The 22,453-nt window shown below is 41.1% G+C and overlaps 1 protein-coding gene across 1 annotated transcript in view; it reads left to right on the top strand.

The window, feature by feature from the left end:
- Nucleotides 1-16,411, top strand: part of LOC126383841 (transmembrane protein 164) — a 26,995-nt gene extending 10,584 nt beyond the window's left edge. Inside the window, exons 2-6 of the mRNA XM_050034559.1 lie at nucleotides 3,532-3,581; nucleotides 8,699-8,765; nucleotides 10,834-10,912; nucleotides 11,800-11,900; nucleotides 14,892-16,411. Of these exons, the coding sequence (XP_049890516.1) occupies nucleotides 3,532-3,581; nucleotides 8,699-8,765; nucleotides 10,834-10,912; nucleotides 11,800-11,900; nucleotides 14,892-15,098 (504 nt within the window). The 3' untranslated portion in view covers nucleotides 15,099-16,411. The remainder of the gene's footprint in view (nucleotides 1-3,531; nucleotides 3,582-8,698; nucleotides 8,766-10,833; nucleotides 10,913-11,799; nucleotides 11,901-14,891) is intronic.
- The last annotated feature ends 6,042 nt before the right edge of the window (nucleotides 16,412-22,453 follow it).

Below are 22,453 nucleotides of genomic sequence, written 5' to 3'. Positions count from 1 at the left end.
ATGCTTTAACATTCCATGCAGCCTCTCAGCTCAGCAAACGGTAAACAACCCCGCTGGCTTCTCTACGTTTCGCTTCCGTACGCAGTCAGTGGAGCCCAAATGAATACGCTGCGACGCTACGCTGACGTGACGCTTACGTTTGGTTCGGACATTCCATGTTCCAAGACGGATCTTGGATTTTGGCCCCAGCAGACCCTGTAGAACTGTTCCTTACCATCCCCATTTTTCGTCACCCCTCTGTTGGGGTACCTAGCACGCTGATCCGCTGGGTTGTGGCTGGTTTTGAAGCCCATGTAACCACTGTTCATACATTCATTAGTAAACAATAACTCTAAAATGAAAGGATGTTTTGCTGCCTCTAGCAAGAGCTGCAGACTAAGGAAAAAAGAAATTAATTGAGCCGACTGCTGGCAACTTTTAAGGTAGAACGTTGACTTGAAATGTGCTCAATGAATGAGCGGACGACGTGCAACCCCATGCTGTGGATGATAAACGTTGTACAGATTTCCTTCTGCATCACCAGTGAAGACGAAATACAGTGAAAGCTGGACAGAGTATTGAGAAGCAACAACCCTGTCTACATTTAAGAGCACTGTCTGCGGTGGAAATGCTAGACCGATCTAGGGTCCAGGGGTTACTTTCTGGTTAAATGGGTTAATGACTGTTGACCACACATCAGAAGTGACGACCAGGTGAGAGTGATATTGCCTCTGACTGTATATATTCTGTTTGTGTAAATAATCTTGTTCAGTTTACAATATATATATGTATATATATATATATTTATTTACGTTTATGTTTGTTAATAATTCCTGTTTATTTAACTATATATTTGTAAATACTATTGTTTAAATTTCTTATATTTTCACGTATCTTTACTCTCTTGCAAGGAGCACCTGTAACATAAATAATTTCCCCTCGGGGATCAATAAAGTGTTTCTGATTCTGATTCTGATCTGATTGACTTGTTCGACGAAACACTGCACCAGAAAATAAAAATGATCAAATTCAAGTAAAGAAACAACACTGGAGCAGTTAACATTTGTTGATGTTGATTTCTAAAAGAGCTGATGGCAAGAACTCCATTGCACATATTCAGCTACAAAGTCCCAATTTTTAACTTCCTGTGCCTGTTAAACCGTTTTTGTAGCTGATTAAATTAAAGGTAAAATTTGTGGAAAAAAAAAAAAAATGGAGCAGCCTCAACACATAGTAAAAACACAGCAGGAAATGCCTGCCCTTCCTAAAGGAATAAGACACCCATGTAATACCACACACATACTGTAAGTCTTTATTGATTCCTCAGTCAGATCCATCCCTCGCTCCTCCACAGCGGCAGCCTCTCGCCCAAACATGGTCCCTTCTGGCTCCAAAAATCCAAGATGGTGACGGCTGAAATGCCAAACTTCAGGCTTCAAAACAGGAGTCCACAAACCAATGGGTGACGTCAAAGTTGCTACGTCCATTATTTTTACAGTCTATGGTGCAAACTGGCTAAATTTGGTACTGGGGGCGTGTGATTGGTTGCAAGGTGGGAGCGGTGTCATGGAAAGTGACATGAGGGAATACAAAGTAACAGTGGGAAATTAAACTTGACGTGAAAGAAAATTGTCACCAGATAAAAAAGCCATTATGAAACAAAAAACAGACTTTATAATAAGGGTATGTTTATGCTGAAATAAAAAAGATATCCAGTAAAACTCGACCGGTGCCCCCTGCTGATGCCTGTTCAGCAGTGTTCTTCCAATTCCCCTCACTATTTGATTGACAGGTCAGTCATCAGTGCCTCTTGGTAACTCCTGGTGTTCCCAGCTTCTAAAGTTCTTACTTCATTTCTCTCCCTGCAGGCACCGCTCTGGTCATGCGGTTGTGTTTGTTCCTCCTGTTCCCTTTTGTTTGTTCTATGCACATTACAACAAACACCATTCTCAACCCCCACATTACTACGTTACTGATGTACATATACATCACATGCCTCTTGATGTTCTGATATTTATATAATTTCCACTTTGTCACAGCCTGAAAGGCCAGGTTTTGACACCATGAGTAAAACAAAATAATGCTTTGGGAAAACAAGTTTTGCAGTAGTTTAATTCTTTTATAAATAGTTGGTTCATTTATATATTTTAAACAGGTAATTATTTCATAATGTCTGTCCTGTTTATTTAATATTAAACACTCTGGAGTTCCATGTAAGATAGCTGTGTGTAATTGGATTGATGTTTCTGACATGAGACAAAGGATGCGTCTTTTACCATTTAACTGCAGGTGGCATCCTGCCGTAGACAAGATTGGGTCACATGGCAAAAAAATGGGCCAGGGAAAATAGCATTTTGATGCTCAAACCAATTCGACAGAAATATAATGGTATATAAATAATAGTAATAATAATAATTGTGCTTAATGAAAAACATGTCTGGAAACGATTCAAGATGTATCGAGGAAAAGTTTCTACATGCATTTTAAAGTTCAGGATTATATTCCTTTAATTAATCCTGCCCTGTGTGCTAAAGCCTTTGTTTGTTACAGCTGGCGACTGTGAGACAAACTTCAGTTGTGTTTACTGTGCCAGGTTAATATGAGTTGATGGGTGTGCTGCAGATCAATCACCGAGACATATGCCCTGGCCAGCAGGTAGTTGTACAACCGATCTCAAGTAAATTGCTTTCTTGTAGTTCTGTTTTCCAGCCTTTGATTTCCAGGTGGACCAACTCTTTCTTGTGTCAGGCGGTGTTTCGAAGCAATCCATGTTTGCAGGATCCTCCAGGCCCCAAGAGCACAGTCACTGAGCATGGATGACATGTAGAAGTTGGATGGCAATCCACGTTGTAACCTGTATTCGGTTATAACGCTGGCATTAGGATATGAATTCAAAGGAAGGAATTTGAAACTAAACTGGCTTATTCTTATGTTAAATAAAAAATGAGCAGCCTTCACTTGGAGCTGTGAATATATTGGGTGTTTTTGGTAAATTATTTGTCATTCTGCTGCTGATATAACGTGGACTTGGAATCTGGAAGCTCAAGGTTTGAATTTGTAACAGGGTTATTATCATAAAGCCTAACCAAAGCAAATCAGTCCAGGGTTTATATAGGTCCACGGCCGAGCTGTTCTCAAACAGAAATTGATTATTTCCCTTCTCCCTGCCCCACGAGCAATGAGTTGTAGACCGTTTCCATCGACAGCCCCGTTGAAATCAGGCAATAAAATACATTCATGCCAACATCTGGCAGCCATTTTGATGCTTTCAAATCTACTGTAATTGTTTGACCATCCTCCCGGGTCCCATCTGAACGCTGCGTTTTGTTTTCTTATGTGAAGCAAGAAGCACTTTGCAGTTGCCTGTGAGGGGCGCTGTTCAAGGCTCCTGCTCTTATTATATTAATAAAAACTTGTTAAAGCAATTTGTTCATTTTCCTTCACTAACAGCACCGAACGCTAGAAGCTCTCGAAGCATTCAAGCTGTTTCATAACGACTGGGTTTAATGTGATAATGTGATTCCTCATCTTTCGCTGTGCTTTCCTCAACAGATCTTCCTGCTGGCCTGCCCGCCTGGAAAAACAGCAATGGTTGTATTTAGGTGAGTGTATTTACTTGTGGCTCATGCCTGTCTTTAATGTTGTGTTCAGTGTAATTTAACCATGTATTTTGGCAATGTACATTTGCAGTGCTGAGTGTAACCACAGTTTCTGCATCGCTTAGTCACCCATCCTCCATTGTCAGCCTACCATAGGAGGTCATGAATACAAATGTAATGAATGTAATATAAAGTGATGAGGCGGACGGACCCGAATTAAACCTGGATTTTATTTCCATATAAAAGCAATTGTCACATCACTTGTTATTGTAACGAATTTACAGCCTTCTCTCCTCAACAGCTGCTCTGGTCCGGGCTGTTAATTATTCAGGAGACGTGTGTTTTTGCCAGTGGGAAGTGAACACACAGTTGGATTTACTCAGAAATAAATACAAGCAGGGTCACTTTCTGTTGCTTTAGCCCGTGGGAATCGCATAGTGAGCAGCTGCAGTGAGTTGCTGGCGGTTTTTGTCAAGGTACTGTGGCTGTGTCTCACCTGAAATGACCACAACTAAAAATAAAATTATGGGTTTAAGAAGCTTAATGAAACACTTTCCAACAAGTTTCTCTGCTTTGGTAAACAAAATACGCAAGGAAATCGCTTCAGGAAAATAATATTTAGCCATCAGGCCAAGATGTTCTCTCTCATTGTCAACAGGTTTACGTAATACTGTATCAGCATAGGGGACATTTTGTTGGTATTTCCCATGTGAAATGCTTGTATTGATTTCTGCCAGGTTCAGGATGTTCACAGTTGTTGTCTCTATAAACATGGCATTTTATCTGCAGCTGGATAAGAAAAGTAGACTGCACAGTATTTGAAGCATAAACACCGTCAATACCTAATGCCGGCGCCACACTCCACTAATTTATGGCGCCGTGCAAGCCATGGCATTGTCAACAGCATGGTCCTGCAAGTATTTCACACTAAAAATCCTTGTGTTAGGGCTGCCCCCGAGTAAGACCACCAGTAGTCGTCATTTAGGGCCATTAGTCAACTAGTCACCTGCATGTTTACGACATTAATTCAATTGGTAAATGATATATTTTGGGCGGGGCAACACAATGGTTTGAGTTGAAGGTGTGAGAAAGAATAGTATCAGTAACATTGTTAACACTGTGCTACATTACAGAGAAATACAAAACCGTACTAATGAACCTTCATTAATATAGGCCTATATTTTATCTACAAGTGCACGTCACACACTGAGCGAGCCGCCTGTTAATGACGCTGTGGGCTAATGGGCATGTAGCTACTTCCATGTTTCAGATGATACGTCATGTTTGTAGTCGACCAATGAAGATGAGTTTACATATCAGCTTGGGTTCGTCCTTCACCTTCTCAAAATGATCCCACACTTTGGATTTTTTTCATGTTTGTGACAGATGTAGACATTGAAACTGTTGTGAAAGAAGTATGTTGTCAGTATGATTATATTGGAGTTATGCTATGTAGCGTGTGAAATAGATAAAATTAGATAAAATTGAATGTGCTAGGAAAGGTAGTATCAGCACTGTCTCTACCTGGAGCTCACATGGTCAGAGCCTGGGTTTGGTTGAAGGTGGCAGTGCTGTTTGGGCTGAGAAAGCCATGTGTAAGTAAGGTAAAGGAGGTTATTGGGTTGGTGCGGGGAGCAGTGAGACCTGGCATTAGGGGAGTGTCTCTAGGACACCAGAGATCACTGTCTAGCCTCCTGGAGGTGTCGTGGGACCAATTGGACGAAACGCTGGTGAAAGGAGGTTCCCACCTGATGACCCCAAAGACATGTTAGTTATCACTGCTCACTGGTCTGTATAGTTGAGCCTTGCCATAATAGCCTATCATAGGGCTTAGGTGGTTATTCACTGAGTGCTGATCCTTTCTCTAGAGCACAAACTTCTTGTGTTTATTTGAATTGAGTGAATCACAATCACCATTTTAACTGTAGATTTTTGCTGAAACCGTGCACATCATATGGAAAAAGTAGGCAAGACTTGGAATCTCTAAATGTTCTGCAGCTGAGCAGCAGCCAAGCAAAGGCATAAAATCACTATGTTTGGATCGGTATACACTTTCCGAACTTTTCACTTTATTTTTTGTGATCAGAGCTCAGTGAAATTGTCTGTAAATGTGACTGACCGTGTATCCCTGACTGCACTCTCTGCCTCCTCTTCATGCATAAATGCAGCTCCAGCTCTTATATCCAGCGTGACCGTGTCATGGAAATCAACAGCTTGTGTGGAACAAACACAAAAGTTCTAGAATCTGTATTCAAGAACAGGAGACCACCTTTACTTAAGACACAAGTCACCTCCCTTGTGCTTGGTTTCAGCTCCTTTTATCCACCAGGCAGACGAAGCATTGCGTGAGAAGCAAACCTAAACCGTTACCTTGTCACAGGAGAGTAACGTTGGAGACAACATGCAGTCTAAGATACATACAGTCAAGTTTAGAAGTATGTCTGGCTAGGAGCTGGCTTTAACTCTCAAATTTAAAATTAATATTATCACTTACACATACCAAAGTTTTTCTGAATTTGTCAATTTACAAATATAAAAGTGGAGAAACGCTGAGTAAAGGTTGCTAATGATCAATAAAATGTGGTGAATTTGAATTTGAATGAGGCAGACTGTTTTTTCAAAAAGGTCTGGAGGCCCCCAGAGTGACAGCTGGGCTCACTTGAACTGACATTCCTACAGCACTGCTGTTTTCCCAGTGACCTTGGCTGTCACAACAGTTACTTTGGCTCATTTGACAAAAAGAGCAGTCACATGAGATAGACATAGGCACACACTTTGACACATAAGCTCCTGGGCTTTTCTATACTGCGGCTCCTACAATAATTGTTGGTTAAGAGAAATGCGCAGAAAGTTAACTGAACAAGCATCACACTCCCTCCTGTCTGCAGGGACAGACAGGATGTGTCCGTGCTGACTGGCGAGCGAGACGGAAGCAGATGAAAAATGTGCGCTAACTAAAGACTAGAATATAAAATGTACACTAATTATAAATGAATAGAGTTGCTGATTTGTCAGAATCACGAGAGGAACTTGAGGAACTGAAAGGTCCAGTGTGTAGGATTTAGGGGGATATATTGGTAGAAATGGAATATAATATAATAAGTATATTTTCTTTAGTGTATGATCACCTGAAAATAAGAATTATTTTGTTTTTTGTTACCTTAGAATGAGCTGTTTATATCTATATAGGGAGTGGGTCCTCTTCCATGGGTTTGCCATGTTGCACCGCCATATTTTTACAGTAACACTGAACGGACAAACCAAAAACTAGCTCTAGATAGAGCCCTTTGTGTTTTCACGTCGGCCACTCAACTTAGCAGCCCCTCCCTAACAAGCAGCATCAGAAAAACTAGGGCTGCCCCTGACTGAGAATTTTCCTAGTCCACCAGTAGTCGTCATTTAGGGCCATTAGTCAACTAGTCGCCTGCATGTTTACAACATTAATTCAGTTGGTAAATGATATATTTTGGGCGGGGCAACACAATGGTTTGAGTTGAAGGTGTGAGAAAGAATAGTATCAGTAACATTGTTAACACTGTGCTACATTACAGAGAAATACAAAACCGTACTAATGAACCTTCATTAATATAGGCCTATATTTTATCTACAAGTGCACGTCACACACTGAGCGAGCCGCCTGTTAATGACGCTGTGGGCTAATGGGCATGTAGCTACTTCCATGTTTCAGATGATACGTCATGTTTGTAGTCGACCAATGAAGATGAGTTTACATATCACCTTGGGTTCGTCCTTCACCTTCTCAAAATGATCCCACACTTTGGATTTCCTGCCCGACATGTTATTAACTAGCCTGTGGAATAACCACAGGTACCAGCCCTGGAAATTAGATGTTGTACAAATGCTGCATCTTTAACCGCCTGGAAAACCTGAGGTCGGGCATTGGGTACTAGTCTCGTGTCTTTTTTGTGCCATCTTTCAAAATCGCGGTGACAAGTTGCGCTGAGGTTGCTAAGCAATCCTAACAAGCATAGTACAGCCTATTTACCTGAAATCCTGAGTGCAGAGCTGATCTTCTTCCAGGCGCTGTTTATAAGTGTGTAGGCCTATCGTCTGTGGGACAGATGTAAAGCTCTGGGTAGCCCTGCATGAACATGATCAACTTTTCAGTATTTATCAGACTGAATATTTACAGAAGGGAAAGATATCTGTCGGCTGAGACTGCTTTGTAACCTGACTCCTGTCTGACTGCTGAGTGTGGCCTCTTCCTGTGTCTGTCCTTTCAAATTAAATTTTCACATGGTCCAGTCACATAGGTTTTGATTTATTTTGACAAGGCACAGCTCCTAATAGAGCTTCCCCTTTTTTTCTGCCACTAAATGACCAATGAAATCTTGCAGACTAATGACCTCTCTGATCGCCTAACATTTGCTCGACCATTAGAGGGCAGCCCTAGTTTCTACAGTAACCCTAAACAGACATCAAACATTGGCTCTAGATAGAACGATTTGTGTTTTCACGTTGGCCACCATAGTTAGCATCCCCTCCACAATGAGCAGCATCGGAAAAACACCTATTTTTTTTTAGGTGAAACTGCTTTATTTAGTGTTTTTAGCGTTTTAAATCACCTGGTCTGTTTGTTTTGGAGAAGAGGAGACCGCTCTGGATAATTCGGCTCATGGTGAAAACCTCCTGAACAATGAACACTGAACACTTTCAGCTTGTTGCAATCTGTTTCCTCACCACTAGATGCCACTAAATCCTACACACTGCTCCTTTAATGCATCATAGAAATCAAGTCAAGTCTCTACAACATGCACTTCATAGACAGAGAGGTCCTTATCACCTGAACCATCAGTGACCTCACTTCTCACAATCAACACTCCCACAAGGAACTGACCCTGCCAGAGAATGAGAGACAGCTGCTGCTAACAGCATCAGGGCGGACTCTGATTGGCTTTCAACAACACAGAACATAATCTACCCTGCCCTCCACCTGTCCCTCTGTGCTTCTAATATGTCAATAATGTAATGATGCACGCAGTGTGGAAATTATTGTTAATATGTTCCTGGGAGTCTCTGGCAGGTGTGATGGAGGACGTGAGGTTCATCAGAGCTTTTGATTGTCATTGGCTTACTTTTGTTTCCCTGTGTGTTCTCAGGCTGCAGGTCCACATGCTGAACGGTGCATTACTGGCTTTAATGTTCCCTGTAGTCAACACTAGACTGGTAAGTAACCAGTACTTGTCAAAGCCTTGTTCTCATTCTGCTCTCATCTCGCAAGGTCTTGTTCTGCCTCTGAGGTTAATACCGATAGGTGTCGTGTTCGTACTCCATATCTGTATCTACAACAGGAGAGCAGGTTTTATCCCTGAGCTTTGATATGTGTAGTGTAGTTTGTCTACTTTGTCACATTTTATCTTCCTCTCAAAAATATGACATTTATATGAATGTTTAAAAAAGAGTAGTTCCTCTACTGGAGCCTGAATCTGAAGAATAAATTCCACTATGCAGAAGACGAAATGTCGGTCCGGAAAGCACGAGTTTGATTGATGATGGAAATCTGCTGTTTTATTGAAGGAAATTTGAGGAAATCATTTTAGATCTGGTGAGACCGCCTGCATAAAAGGCTCTCACCATCAGCTGCAGAAGAGGATCAGATTCAGTAGATAATGCATTAACTTTAAATTCTATTTGCTTAAATGAAATCAAGTTTTGACTGTTTGAACTCTGTCCACTTCTGACATGATCAAAATGCTCCCACTACAGAACAGATCCCACCAAAGTGGTAGGAACAAGGGGAAAAAACACAATTTATGCCAAATCATGATACAACGATATCAAAAATCTAAGACAATATATAGTCTTATATCTCGAGAACGATACAGTATCTTCATATTGCCTGATGTGATGTGCTCATTTACATAATTGTGACATCATTGTGCATTCATTTGGGATAAGCAAAGCATTTTACAACTTCACTTAATAAGAGAGTCAATAGAAAAATCCTCAACAGAACATTTAAATGCAATGAGAGCTTTCTCGTGCTTCTAATCCAGAAAGCAAGAGCATCAGTATAACCAACAAAACTCTCTACAACTAATAAATAGAGACTGCACTATTTCTTGCTTTCTTCCCTGATGGTCTGAATAAGTTGCTGAATTTGCTGCTGGTTGCTTTTTGGAAATGAAGTCCCTAAGAGGGTCTGAAAAGCCACTAATCAAGCAAGAAAGTCACCAAGATAACCTTGATGTTTTAAAGTACTTTTGAGAAAATGCACAAAATAAATGTGCTGTGCAAGCTACATTACATTCAATCTAAGTATCATAGCTAATCTCTAGAGTCTGTGCAGTGCAGAAAGGTGGCAAACCCAAACCCATCGATCAATCCATCCATCCATTTTCAACCACTTATCCGAATATCCGAACCCGGGCTGCGGGGGCTGAGCAAAGTCTTCCAGACGTCTCTCTCCCCAGCGGCACTTTCCAGCTCCTCCTGGGAGACCCTGGAGGTATTCCCAGGCCGGACGAGATATGTAATCCCTCCAGCGTGTTCTGGGTCTGCCCCGGGGCCTCCTACCAGTTGGATGTGCCAGGAACCCCTTTAACGGGTCGTTCCTAGATGGCATCCGAATCAGATGCCAAAACCACCTCAACTGACCCCTTTCGCGGCTCTACTCCAAGCTCCCTCCAGGGACCCAAACCCCTACCTGCGTTTTCGCTTGGGTGTTCATTTCAGACCCTTTTCTTAGGTTCGATTTTTAATTTTTTCACAATTATTCTATAATAATTTACTTAAAATTCCCATCTCATTTCGTTCTCCGTATTTTGTATGTTGCGATCATCTTCTTCTCAAACTTCAAAGACGCAGCTGAGGGGCTGATCTGAGGTCAGCTTCAGCTCTATGTTGTCATGGCCCCAAATGGCTCTATCTCACTAGCTGTGGAGTAATGGATAAAAAAAATGAGTCAAAAGAACCTTCCCTTGCTTCGCCTCTTTAATTTGTCTTCTGTTGTCGTCGTGCTTTCAAGCAGCTCTAGCAGCTCGTACAAACAGAGCACAGTTCAGACTGCAGCCAGCTGTGGTTATTAAAGCTGGTCTGAGGTCAGAACATCAGAGCACTGTGCAGACAGAGTGCAGGAAGTCTGATTTCATGTCCACAATTTTACCATTGTCGACAAACATCATTCTTATACTTCCTCTCTATCTCAGGGTATAGACATCTGAGCAGGGCTGCAACGGGGGGGGGGGCTGAGTTAATGAAATTTCTGTATTAAAATATTTTTTCTCCTCCTCAGCTACCGTTTGAGAAGGAGATCTACTACATCCAGCACTCCATGCTGTACCTGGTGCCTCTTTACCTTTTCAGGAAAGGAGGTAAGTGTTGATCTTCAGTAGTTACACTGTGTTCTCTACAATCACATTGACACCCACGATAAAAAGGCCTTTCACACGCCAACCGTGCAAGGCTATAATGACGACTCTTATCCTCGGATGGATTCCCTTTGATGCTGTTTGAGTCGCTGTAGGTACCTGCTTTGTCTTTGTCTGTTCAACCGTGGTGGCTGTCGCTGCTTACGTCAGGTACACAGTCGTCTGTTTATTCTAAACAAACACATCGTGCTCTTAATTGTGACAACATGAAGGCGTGTATGCATAAACTGGGAAACGAATCCCGCAGGTTTGGAAATGGACCTGCAGTATTTCCAGCAGAAAATGTAAATTTGAAGTAGGAAATTAGTGGAAACCCCCCCACATGCCTAACTGATTTTCCTTGAACGATGAGATGTGTAAAGAGAGTTTTAAAAGATGGAACATTTAAGGACAGGTAAGACTCCAATAACTGATTACATCCAAGGTTTGAAGCTTTATTAAAATTAGATTCAATTGGTAGAAGTCTGTTCAGTGTCAGATTTATGTAGGTTATAGCACAGTAGTCAAACCTCTGCATGTAGGGCCTCATTGTTCATCAGTAATGTAACACTGGAGCCTCACAAAAGGAAGAACACATTGTCCTCGTCGAACTGACATAATCACTGAACATTAAATGTCGTCCCTTGGCTAGCGAATGCCAGCAGTGAAGAAACAGGAAAAACCAGTTTGACACCACATCCTGTTACTGGCTGTGCTGTAGTCGCAGTTGCATCTGCTCCACCAACATGTAACAAATGCATTAACACAAGGAAATGAAGGTGGCCAGGGTTGGCACACTTGTGCGCTCTCTTAAACCACAAACAACTCTTTTATGTGTGTCTTTTTCGCAGGAGCGTACAAGCCCGAGCCTCTGGGGGACATGTGGTGGGCGCTGCTCTCCACCGGCATCCTGTTCCTCTACCACTTCCTCTTCTTGCAGGTCCTTGGCCTGGTAAGATGGAGCCCTCTGCTGGGCATTACGTGATACTTCACCATGAAAAGCATGCGGATGTAGTGATCACACCATCACTTGTGACACTGGTTTTATTTACAGGAAGAATGATAAGTCATTTTTTCCAACACAGAAATCTGTTCAACAGGAATACAGTGAAATACAATGCAGTGAAATCATGCTTCAGTAAATGATATGGCCTTATTATTACAACTTCTGCTTATTACACACCCTTCCCACAACACTCAAATAGAAACTTTAAGAACAAGCAACACAGTGAAGATAATAAGTACATATTGGTTATGCATATATACAAGTTTACAGACATTTAAATACATGTACATTCACAAAATACATTCACGTTGCAGTCTTGCATATTTATTTAATCCTTTCTTTAAACAGGCAGCCTCACTGAGAACGTTGTACGAGAATAAACACAGCGCTATACAGTTGAGGTGTGAACAGACACACAGTTCTTGTTAAAATATCCTGTGACCTCACATGACATTGTGGGTCGTATTTATATGAGAGCAGAGAGCAGATACATGTCATGGACTTCCTTTTATTGGTTAAGGAGCAGCGTCCTAACTTTTCATATAAAACACGATGATATGAGGAATTTATTACTTATTTATTACTGGACTTTAATACTCAGGTTTTAAAGGGACAGTAAGACTGTCTGTTTTAAGGAAGGAGACACACGCATGTACAGCACAATTTTACATCATGTTTATATGTTTGTCTTTTACTGAAATGCTTCTATTTCTGATTTTATTTCCGTAATGTCCTAATGATCGTACCGTAGATGTTCATTTAACTTCTGGGTATTAAATGTGAGCCCTGTAACGTGCCGTACCAGTGACTGTTGCCGAGGGTCTACGTGTGACCACTGCTAAGTCATTTTTCCTTTTGTTTTGCTTCCATATTCTCATGATTTTGTCTCATTTGTGCAGCTGGTTACATCAAAATTAATATCCTGCTCTGTGACACGTGCAATTATTTTGTCCGCCTGCTGTACATTGAAATTAGAGGCAGCAGCACGAGTGAGTCATATTGAGTAGAATACCAATTAGGAGTATATATCAGCTTTAGTTTAAGAGCGAGTCTCTGAGGTTAATAGAGGAGGAAAAAAGGTCTGACTGATTGCAAAATTATAGATGGTGGTCGGCGGACAAATGTAAACTATCATGACGGCAAAGAGCAAACTGTCTAAATCAGGAAAGCTTCACAAAGTCAGTATGTACTGCAGTGCTACTGCATTGGTTTGCATAATGTTGGAAGGTTTTACTACCTCCTGCAGATATAGAGGTGAAGTTCCTCTCCTTCCACTCTCTCACATGGGACCTTATTTTAAAAAATATATGTTCAGTAGTCAATGGTGGGAGACACATCACTTTTGATCACATTTGAAATGTGCCGTTAATTACACAAAGTGTTACATGTCAAGAAAGTTTGCTGAGGGTTCGTCACAGAACTATTTAGTTTTATGTGAAACTGCTCACGAACCACATCTCTGGTCTCACATGATGGACATCATTTACACCAGCTAGCTACTGTAGCTGCATAACTTATCTGTGTTCCACAAAGGAATGCATCATTATGTCACCTGATGTGTTTTATCCAACGACTTCCGAGCTTTTATCAGCTTAGAAGCAACAAATCATTGTAGCTGCAGCGTGAGAGCAAGTTCTGACGTCACTTACGCGACTTTTGTAGTCTTTCTAACTACGTATTTTCACAGTCTTACACTCAATCGCCATGACGTCATGCTAACAACAGCAGTCATTTCCGCTAGATAACTGGCTATTGATGAGGAGATATGGAGATATGTGAAATCAGCAAACTTGTTTATTTTGTCGTCATTTTCAGCCGTAACTGTAACAGAGTTAAGGATATATCGTTAAACATGGTGGTCCGACCGATGTGATGTCTCTGCTGTGCTTATTTTATGAAGTGTGTTGCTGTTGTGTGTTGCAACATGTCTTTTAGCCTCCTAATAAAATCAATGTTAGTTCAAGTGTACGCTATATTTGGAATATTTTCTTCACTTTATCTCACATGCTAACTGATGGAGGCAGCGGTAGACCAACTCCTGTGTTGTGCAAAGTAAAATTACTGTTTTTATCAATGGAGTTTGGTGGCTTTGAGATAACAACTTCAGTGTCTCGGCGACAAGGTAAAGCGTTGAAAATATTCTTAATATAGTGGACACTTAAACTGATTGACGCAAGGATTTGCTACCAGCAAATTATTGCTAACAAACATTGTGATTCACTCTATACTTAGTATCTATACTCAGCTTTACGACAAACTGCGACTTTCTTGACTTGCAAAATTATCTTTTAAACTGACAAACATTTGTGTAATTTATGGCTTAATTCAAACAGGAAAAAAAAATTATTTCACTTGCCATTGACTACCATACATATCTTTTTCAGATATAAAGTCCCATCTCTGTATTTCAGACACCTCCTGCAAGTATTTAAACCTTTGAACCCTGAGCACATTGGGGCCATTTCTCTCAAAAACATGGCAAAAAAAGGCAATGAGCAACTTGGTAAGAAATGTCCAACAAATTGCAAATTTCTTCCAGTTTTTTGGGGGGTCATTTCTTCTTTGATTTCACATCGTTGCTTTCCATGTTTTTGAAAGAAATCAAGACAGTTTTTTCAGGTTTCAAAGGGTTAAACTATTAAAAAAACAACAACACAGAAAATCTAAAGAAGATGCTCACAAATGCAAACATCAGTGATGAAATGAATCATTCAGCAGTTGAAGAAGGAGTTGTGGAGGATTCACAGGCCATGAACTCATCCCTCAGTCAATTTAGTGATAGTTTGAGCAGAAATGAATGATTCTAAAATTAAAACCGTGCAGTCAACCACGCCATTTGCCAAAACCTCATTATCCAACTGGGCATTTTTCTGATTGCTAATAGCATCACATCAGGACTCGTGCTTATTCAGCCTGTCTGTCTCTGCTCCCCTCCAGGCGACCGAGGTCAACCTGAACAACATGCTGTGCCCGGCCGTGTCCGACCCTTTCTACGGGCCTTGGTACCGGGTGTGGGCGACGGGCCACCAGACCCTGCTCACCCTCGTTCACGGGAAAGTTCTCACTCTCCTCTCCCAGCACACGGGCTCCGTGTGCAGATACCTGCTGGATACGCTCCGACTGCGCAGCAAGAAAGTCGACTGAATGTCCGCGAGGATGCGCACAGACCTAGCCTTTCATTCTAAAATGCCTGCTCTCATTATGGAGATCTTCTTCTTCTTTTCTTGTCTTTTTTTTTTTTTAAATCGTTTTAATGCATCTTTTAAGACTTACCATCTGTGAGCATTTCAGGGCCAGTGAATCAATGTGTCATTATTTTAGTGTTGTAGTTGGCTTCCATACTTGCATGCACAAACATAATAGGCATTTTAAGGCTGGTAGTTATTGACAGATTTTTCTTTTCTTCTTCCTCTTTTTTTTTCTGAAACAGTTTCCAGAGACATGTACGTGAGTTTGTGGAGGATTTCTCCAGCTGCCTTTTTGTAAATGTAAAGTTTTGAGGACAGCAAACAGGAGTCACTACTGATCTTGTTACACTCTGAGTTCTGTGCGTGGTAGTTCTGCTAGATTGTATGTCCGTGGGTAAAGCTGCCATTTTATTTGTCTCAAGTGCGTTTTGAAACAGATTGTGAATGTGAGCTGTTGTAAAAGTTCTTGCTTGTTTGTCGTCGGAGGATTTTTTTGTTTGTCATGTATGATCAACTTTCAGTGTTGTCATGACTGAAAAGTTATTTATGGCGTCTCTCTGTTCCCACCTCACCACACACATGTACAGGGTATGAAAGAGTTGTTAGTGGCCTCTTTTGCATTTCCGTCTCCAGTCCGTTCAGATCATTCCAGTCGTGATAATCAGGGGACACGAGGACGTATAAGTGCTGAGATTCAAAGTGATGAATGAGGATTTATGGATCTACACTGGGGTGTTGTTATTACCTCTGCCAACTGAGAAGGTTATGTTTCTGTCTTGTTATGTTGTTGTGATATTGGACCATATTCAGCGGGGAATAAACGTCAGCGTGTGGTTGGAATGAATGTGATTTTTTGCCAAGATGGAGAAGATCTTGGCAAAATATGTATCTGGGCTGGAATCATGCATCATGACACTTGAAGAGAATTTATTGCTCAAGTTATTCTCCACTCCACCACGACTGTGTGACGATGAGTCACAGGCTCAGTTTAGTTAAAAACAAACAAACAAAAAAAAAAAAAAAATCATCAGATGATCTGCATGAAGTCACTTTGGGTCATTTATTGATGACCCATTTTGGAAGGAAGTATTAACCATCACTGGCAATTGGAATATTCGAGTCATGGTATACGTCATTTCAAGTGTTAGGGGTGTGTGTATTTACTGTAGCATATACTGTACTTCACTGTAAAGAAGGGATAAGACTTTTGTATTTCTATCAGTTCGAGTGTATGTGCTGTATTGACAATAAAAGTGATTTCAATTCAAAGTTCTCATTGTGTATATTTATTTATTTTTGTCTTATCTAACCATGCTCAGGATATATTTTTAAAATTTTTATCTTTCTTGAACAATTTAAACAAGATATACTAATTAGTAGGGGTGCGGGAAATATCAATACATCGTAGTATCGTGATATTTTGTTTTTATTTTTATCGTATCATCACAGTGCCAAGTATCGTTTTTTATTATTTGAATTATGATTATTACAAATACAAATTAAACTTGAGGTAGCCTACTAGAATTATAAAATAAATTGCTTTTTCAGTCCACTAGATACATTTTGCTGCAAACACGATGATTTAACAGAGTGAAAACTTTATCTTATTAGAAAATACAGATGTTGACGATGTTTTCCTTCAGTGACGGAATTTACAGTTAAAAATAGGTAATTAATTGCAATATATTTTATCAAAATACTCAGCATATTGTAGCACGTTTCAAATCGCAATAATATTACATTGTCACGTAAGTATCGTTATATTATTGTATCGTGGAGGCTCTGGTGATTCCCACCCAGAGGTGTCAACTCCTTGGATTTGCAAATTTTAGACTCAACAAAATCAAAAAAGACTTGCAGCTCAACTTCGACTTTAAGGGACCTGACACACTGAGCCGATGGCTGGCTGTTGGTCAATGTGGGGCTGTCAGTGAGCATCTGTCGCCCTCGTTTTTGTGGCGTGTCCCATTGGCACTAGTAGCTCGTCTGATTTTTGTGTGGGTCAAAAAATGAACAGACGGGGTTAGAACAATTTCTAACTTTGTTTGACATTTGATATTGCACAAAAAAAGATATAATGAGGCAAATATTTATATAATTGGTGAGCTAATTTGCCATGAAAATGGCAGTACATTTACCAGAGTGCATTTGGATTCAAGGTTTTGGATTAAGACTTGGTCCCACCGCTGTCGAATAGTGAGCTTTAGAAGTGCTGGTAGGTGTATTTTTTATTTATTTATTTTTTTTTACCATTGAACAGAGCCAGGTTACCGGTTACTAGTCTTCATGCTAAGCTAACCAGCTGGCAACTTTATATTTAACAAATATATAAAGCCCTATTCGGACAGGATTAGTTTAACATGGAGACGTGGGGTAAAGTAATTATTACCAGGGATTTTAGTCCCGTCTGAACGCGCCATGTCTGTAATCATTACGGATAATGTCAGTAAACATTACGGCGACTTTTAGCTTCTGTTAAACGGTAATATTGATCCTGCGCGAACGCGATCCTCTGTAAAAACGTATGTAAATATTATGTCACGTCCTGTTTACAACCATTTTTCTGCGTTTACAACTAGTTTTCCGCGTTTTCCGATGATGGGGGCGCTTAAAGAAGCGTTCAGTGTTGTCGGCAGTCGTGATAGTGGACATTCTTCTAATGATCGCATAGCACTATGTGGGAGACCAATCAAAACTGTCAAGAAGAAAGCACTTTTCAGAGCCTCAAGACTTCTGGTTGTGTTAGGTAGGCCTAATATAAATCCATTTTGCTAATCGTTGTGTACACACAATCCTGATCATGGGCAATATTTCATATTGGGCTAATCATTAATTATTATTATCCTTCAGCTGATGCTTACAGGAAGCAACGTAGCACGCACATGCTGACAGGGAGGTGACGCCAGGGAGCAAAACGAGTTACCACTCCCATCTCTGGTAGAATTACGGAGATTTCTTGTCCCGTGCGAATCATTATATTACAGACATCCTGTGGTAAACTGACATTAGTCCCTATGTAAAACGAATCCTGTCTGAATAGTACTTAAGGTGGTAGGGCAGCACAGTGGTGCAGTGATTATCATTGTCGCCTTACAGCAAGAGGGTTCGTGGCTCAAACTCAGGGGGAGGGGCTGTGGGTTTTCTCTGGCTTCCTCCCACAGTCCAATTGGTGCCTCTAAATTGTGCGTAGGTGTGAATGTGAGTGTGAATGGTTGTCTGTCTCTATGTGTCAGCCCTGTGATAGTCTGGTGACCTGTCCAGGGTGCCTCTCGCCCAACGTCAGCTGGGATAGGCTCCTGGACCCCAAACAGGATAAGCAGTTTCAGGAAATGAATGACTGAATGAATAAGGGTGGTATTAATCTCCTCATCCAACTCACAGCAAGAAAGCAAATAAATGTATTTCCCCAGATGTCCCCAAACTATTCCTTGAATAAAAGGTCGTCCCAGCACACCGCGTAGTGAAGCACAAGTTGCTACTGCATGACTCATAGACATTCAAGCTTTTGTAATGTACGTTTAGACACACTGTCCTCTATGAGGCCAGACAGGGTAAAAGGCTTTAAGTGTATCGTATCGACTGAAGTGAGCTGCGGAAAGTTTTCACAGGCCTACAGCACCTTGTCCTTACAGGCAGTCGAGAGGGGAAGCCAATCTTAAACCATCACAGCGGCTGCAGAGAGGCCTCAAGGTGAACGAGGATTAAGAGGAGAGGTATGTTAAAATATGCTGCTCTTTTCTTCAAGTGCTTGTTGCTGATGTGGAAGCGTACAACACAGGGTAGTCATAGGTATGAAATGAACTTGACAAGGTTTAATTGTTATTTGAGAGTAAATGAAAGGCAGTGGAGCAGCAGTAGTTCTCTCAGCTTTGGTGTGACTAACAGCCAGTTTTTCGGTCAACACAGGGAATGGATTTGATAAGGTTGACACATTTTGTTACCAGAAAGCAACAGAATATAAAAACCTGGTGAAATAAAGTGAATCTAATGGAAACTGACAATTGACTTGATGGAGTTACTGCTTTTACAACAGCAGTTTTAAAGTGAAAGCCGAGTGCCATCTAGTTCCATTATACTGGAGAGAAGGCAGACACCTCTACGGCCGATATCTCCAACACTCGACAACTCACACCAAAACAATCTACACTGATAAACAGCACTACAGGTAAGAGGTGAAATATGTATTTTTAATTTTGGGGGTGAACTGTCCCTTTAAGTCCATTCACTCATCTGTATCTAGTATCCAGACAGATGGAGGCCCAGAGGCAGGCTCTGGAGAGAAAGTAAAGTGCTGGTTGAATTTGATTTCAGGCCAGCACTGGGTTCATGTGTGGTTTCATACAGACAGCAGACTGAACCGCTCAACTATCTCTGAGCACTTAGCCTTGAATATCATGTGGCAACAGCAAAGTATTTTCAGATACACCTGCCCAGACTTCTCCTGACTTGGCGCTGAGGGCGTTCGGTGGAGGAGCTAGCAGAGCGACAGGCCAGGCATGTGGGGATCCTTCTACTCATTACAGTCACAGCTCCTCACATGGCCTATATGTGCAGCTCAGTGCGACCATAGCTGTTGGGTTTGTCACCAGCACAAATGTATGTTGTATGTTGCAAGTCCTGGATGGCAGACACCTTTCTTCAACTCAACCGGGACAAAACTGAGGTCTTAGTTATCGGTCCTGAAGCTCAGAGAGAGAAACTCAACACCAAACTCCAAGAACTGGCACTAAAATCCCGTCAACAGGTGGAAAACCTCGGAGTTATCTTTGATTCAGATCTTAGTTTTGGCATACATATTAGAGGTGTCACCAAAACTGGATTTTATCATCTTGACATCACTGCCAGAGTGAGACCGTTTCTCTCTCAAGCCAACACTGAGACACTGATGCATGCACATGTTGGACTATTATCTCAGCACATTGCATGTATAACTTTTGCACAAAACTGTACAGTTTTTTATATTCTGAGACAGCTATATTTGTCACGTTCTTTATGCTGTAGTACATTTTAAATCTGGCATGTATTTATTTCAACTTTTCCCAGTACTTTATGCCCTCTTAATGTTTTTATCTTTGCTCCGAAAACCAAAGCCAGTTGCTTGTAAGTGAAAACCTACTTGATTTTGACATCTTTTCCCATCTCTGATTTGTGACTGTATACTGTTACACCCCGGCTCTTAGGCTGCAACAATGATGATTGATGAGACGAGTTTACAAAGAGTTAAGAGCTTCAACATAACAATAAATAAGAAAAACAGAAAAAAGGAGTGCTTCTTTTGGTGGATAAGTAAAAAACCTTCAAGGTGCTCTTTGGTGCCGGGGTTATAAATTATGGCAAAAAAAGGAGGTGACCAAGGCACTCTTGAGGTCCAAAGATTAAAAAGCCTTTATTTGAAGTGGCTAATACATTATAAAAGATAAAATGCACCTATGCGTTGCGGCACACAGCCTTCATCAGGGTGACAAATCAGTCATGAGGACACAGGTGAAAACTATATAGGTAATACCAGGAAGTGACATCATGAGCATATGAACAAACAAGGTAATACCAGGAAGTGACATCATGAGCATATGAACAAACAGGTGACCCAAATGAGTGGAAAAAGAGAAAAAACAAAAAAAACACAAAGAAAACAACATCAAAGTACACATATAAACACATTATCCCTGACAATACCAGGAAATAAATACCCTTATAAGCTAAGCTAAATCTAAGGCATGTATACACCGTTTAGATCCCTGCCAAACAAATACAATCATAAAAAAGGAGAATAATCAATTTCCTCGTTGAGGCCTGGATGTCATGGCCTTCAGTTGGAAAATCCAAAAACGTTCCCCATCGTAGAAGGCGCTTGAGACGATCAACCCCCTCCGAGAAGTAGGGACCACTTCAATGGCCGTGACTTTTAGTGTTTTGTGGCTGCCATGACCAGCCTGTCTGTAATGTTTAGCCATGGGATATTTGTCATTTGAAGTCCTGATGGCATAAACATGTTCAGACATCCTGTTCCTCAGTCTGCGTTTAGTGCACCCCACATAAAAACAACCACACTCACACTCCAACCTGTAACGTGTAGTGTTACAATTGATGAATGGATGAATGTGGTATATCCTGGGTCCATTAGTGTCTTTAAATGTGTTAGTTTTCACAATGTGACGACAAAAGTTGCAGTTCCCACATGGATGTTGCCTGTGGGTCTGGGGAACCAGCTAGGCTTGGTTAAGGGAGCCAGGTCACTGTGTACCAATTTATCCTTGAGGGTAGGTGCTCGTCTGTAGGAGAAGGCTGGGGGCTCTTAAACACTTCAGAGAGCAGGATCACTTTCAATAATGCTCCAGTTTCATTTTATACTGGGTGACAAAGTATATTTGTTTGGTGTTTTGAGGCCTGTGAGACTGTTTGAGAAGCCTTTTTCTCTCCAGAGATTTGGCTTTGTTGAGGGACTGATTCAGCAGACTGGGCCTGTATCCCCTTTGTTGAAACCTAGCATGCATCTCCATAGCCTTCTCCTCAAAATCATCATCTTTGTCACAAATGCGACGCAGCCTTTGAAACTGTCCAAAGGGAATACTTTTGATCAAACTGGGGGGGGGGGTGAAAACTATCCGCCCTGAGAATTGTGTTGCGATCCGAACTTTTTCTGTTGATGGTAGTGTGAAGTGGTAAGGATAAATAACTTAATAAAGTGTGGGTGTGTGGAAATATCTGCACAGAAAGCAAAAGAACAGCAGCTACACCGTGAGGTAAGAAGGACAATTCTGTTGGAAGGTGCTGAGCTTTTATACCATGAAGCACAGTGGGCCCAGGTGTGGCTCGTGAGGTAACTGACGACCCTCTGCCTCCACCTGCATCCTGTTACACAGAGCACAGCCAGGGAAACAGGCGCACCTGGTGGAGCGGAGGCGTCGTCACAATACTGTCTGCCTTCAATATATCATTCAACTTATTTTATGTCAGTCGTTTTTTTAAATAATTTATTTCAGTATGTTATGTTTTTTTGTTTTCTAATGTTAAAAAAGACTAAACAAACATGACAGTGACCATGTTAACATGCCTTTTGTTTAGCAGGTCATGTTTAACAGCTGAGGCTGATGGGGAATGTCATGAGATTTGCAGATATTTGATCATAAATAAAAAAGTACTGGACAAATTTAAGATTTGAAGTTGAAGTTATTATAATTAATTCTTAGGGGGGGGTAAAAGCCTGTATCCTAGTAACGGCAGTCCATCTAATAGCTGTCGAGTATTTTGCAAATGATTGATAGCTTGACTGATTTGTTGCAAGGCTACTGTATTTTGAGTGTTATAAAA

This window comes from Epinephelus moara, chromosome 3 (genome assembly GCF_006386435.1).
Source record: "Epinephelus moara isolate mb chromosome 3, YSFRI_EMoa_1.0, whole genome shotgun sequence".
Lineage (NCBI taxonomy): Eukaryota > Metazoa > Chordata > Actinopteri > Perciformes > Serranidae > Epinephelus > Epinephelus moara.
The sequence above is the reverse complement of the archived record's forward strand: the minus strand, read 5'-3'. Positions and strand labels throughout refer to the sequence as shown.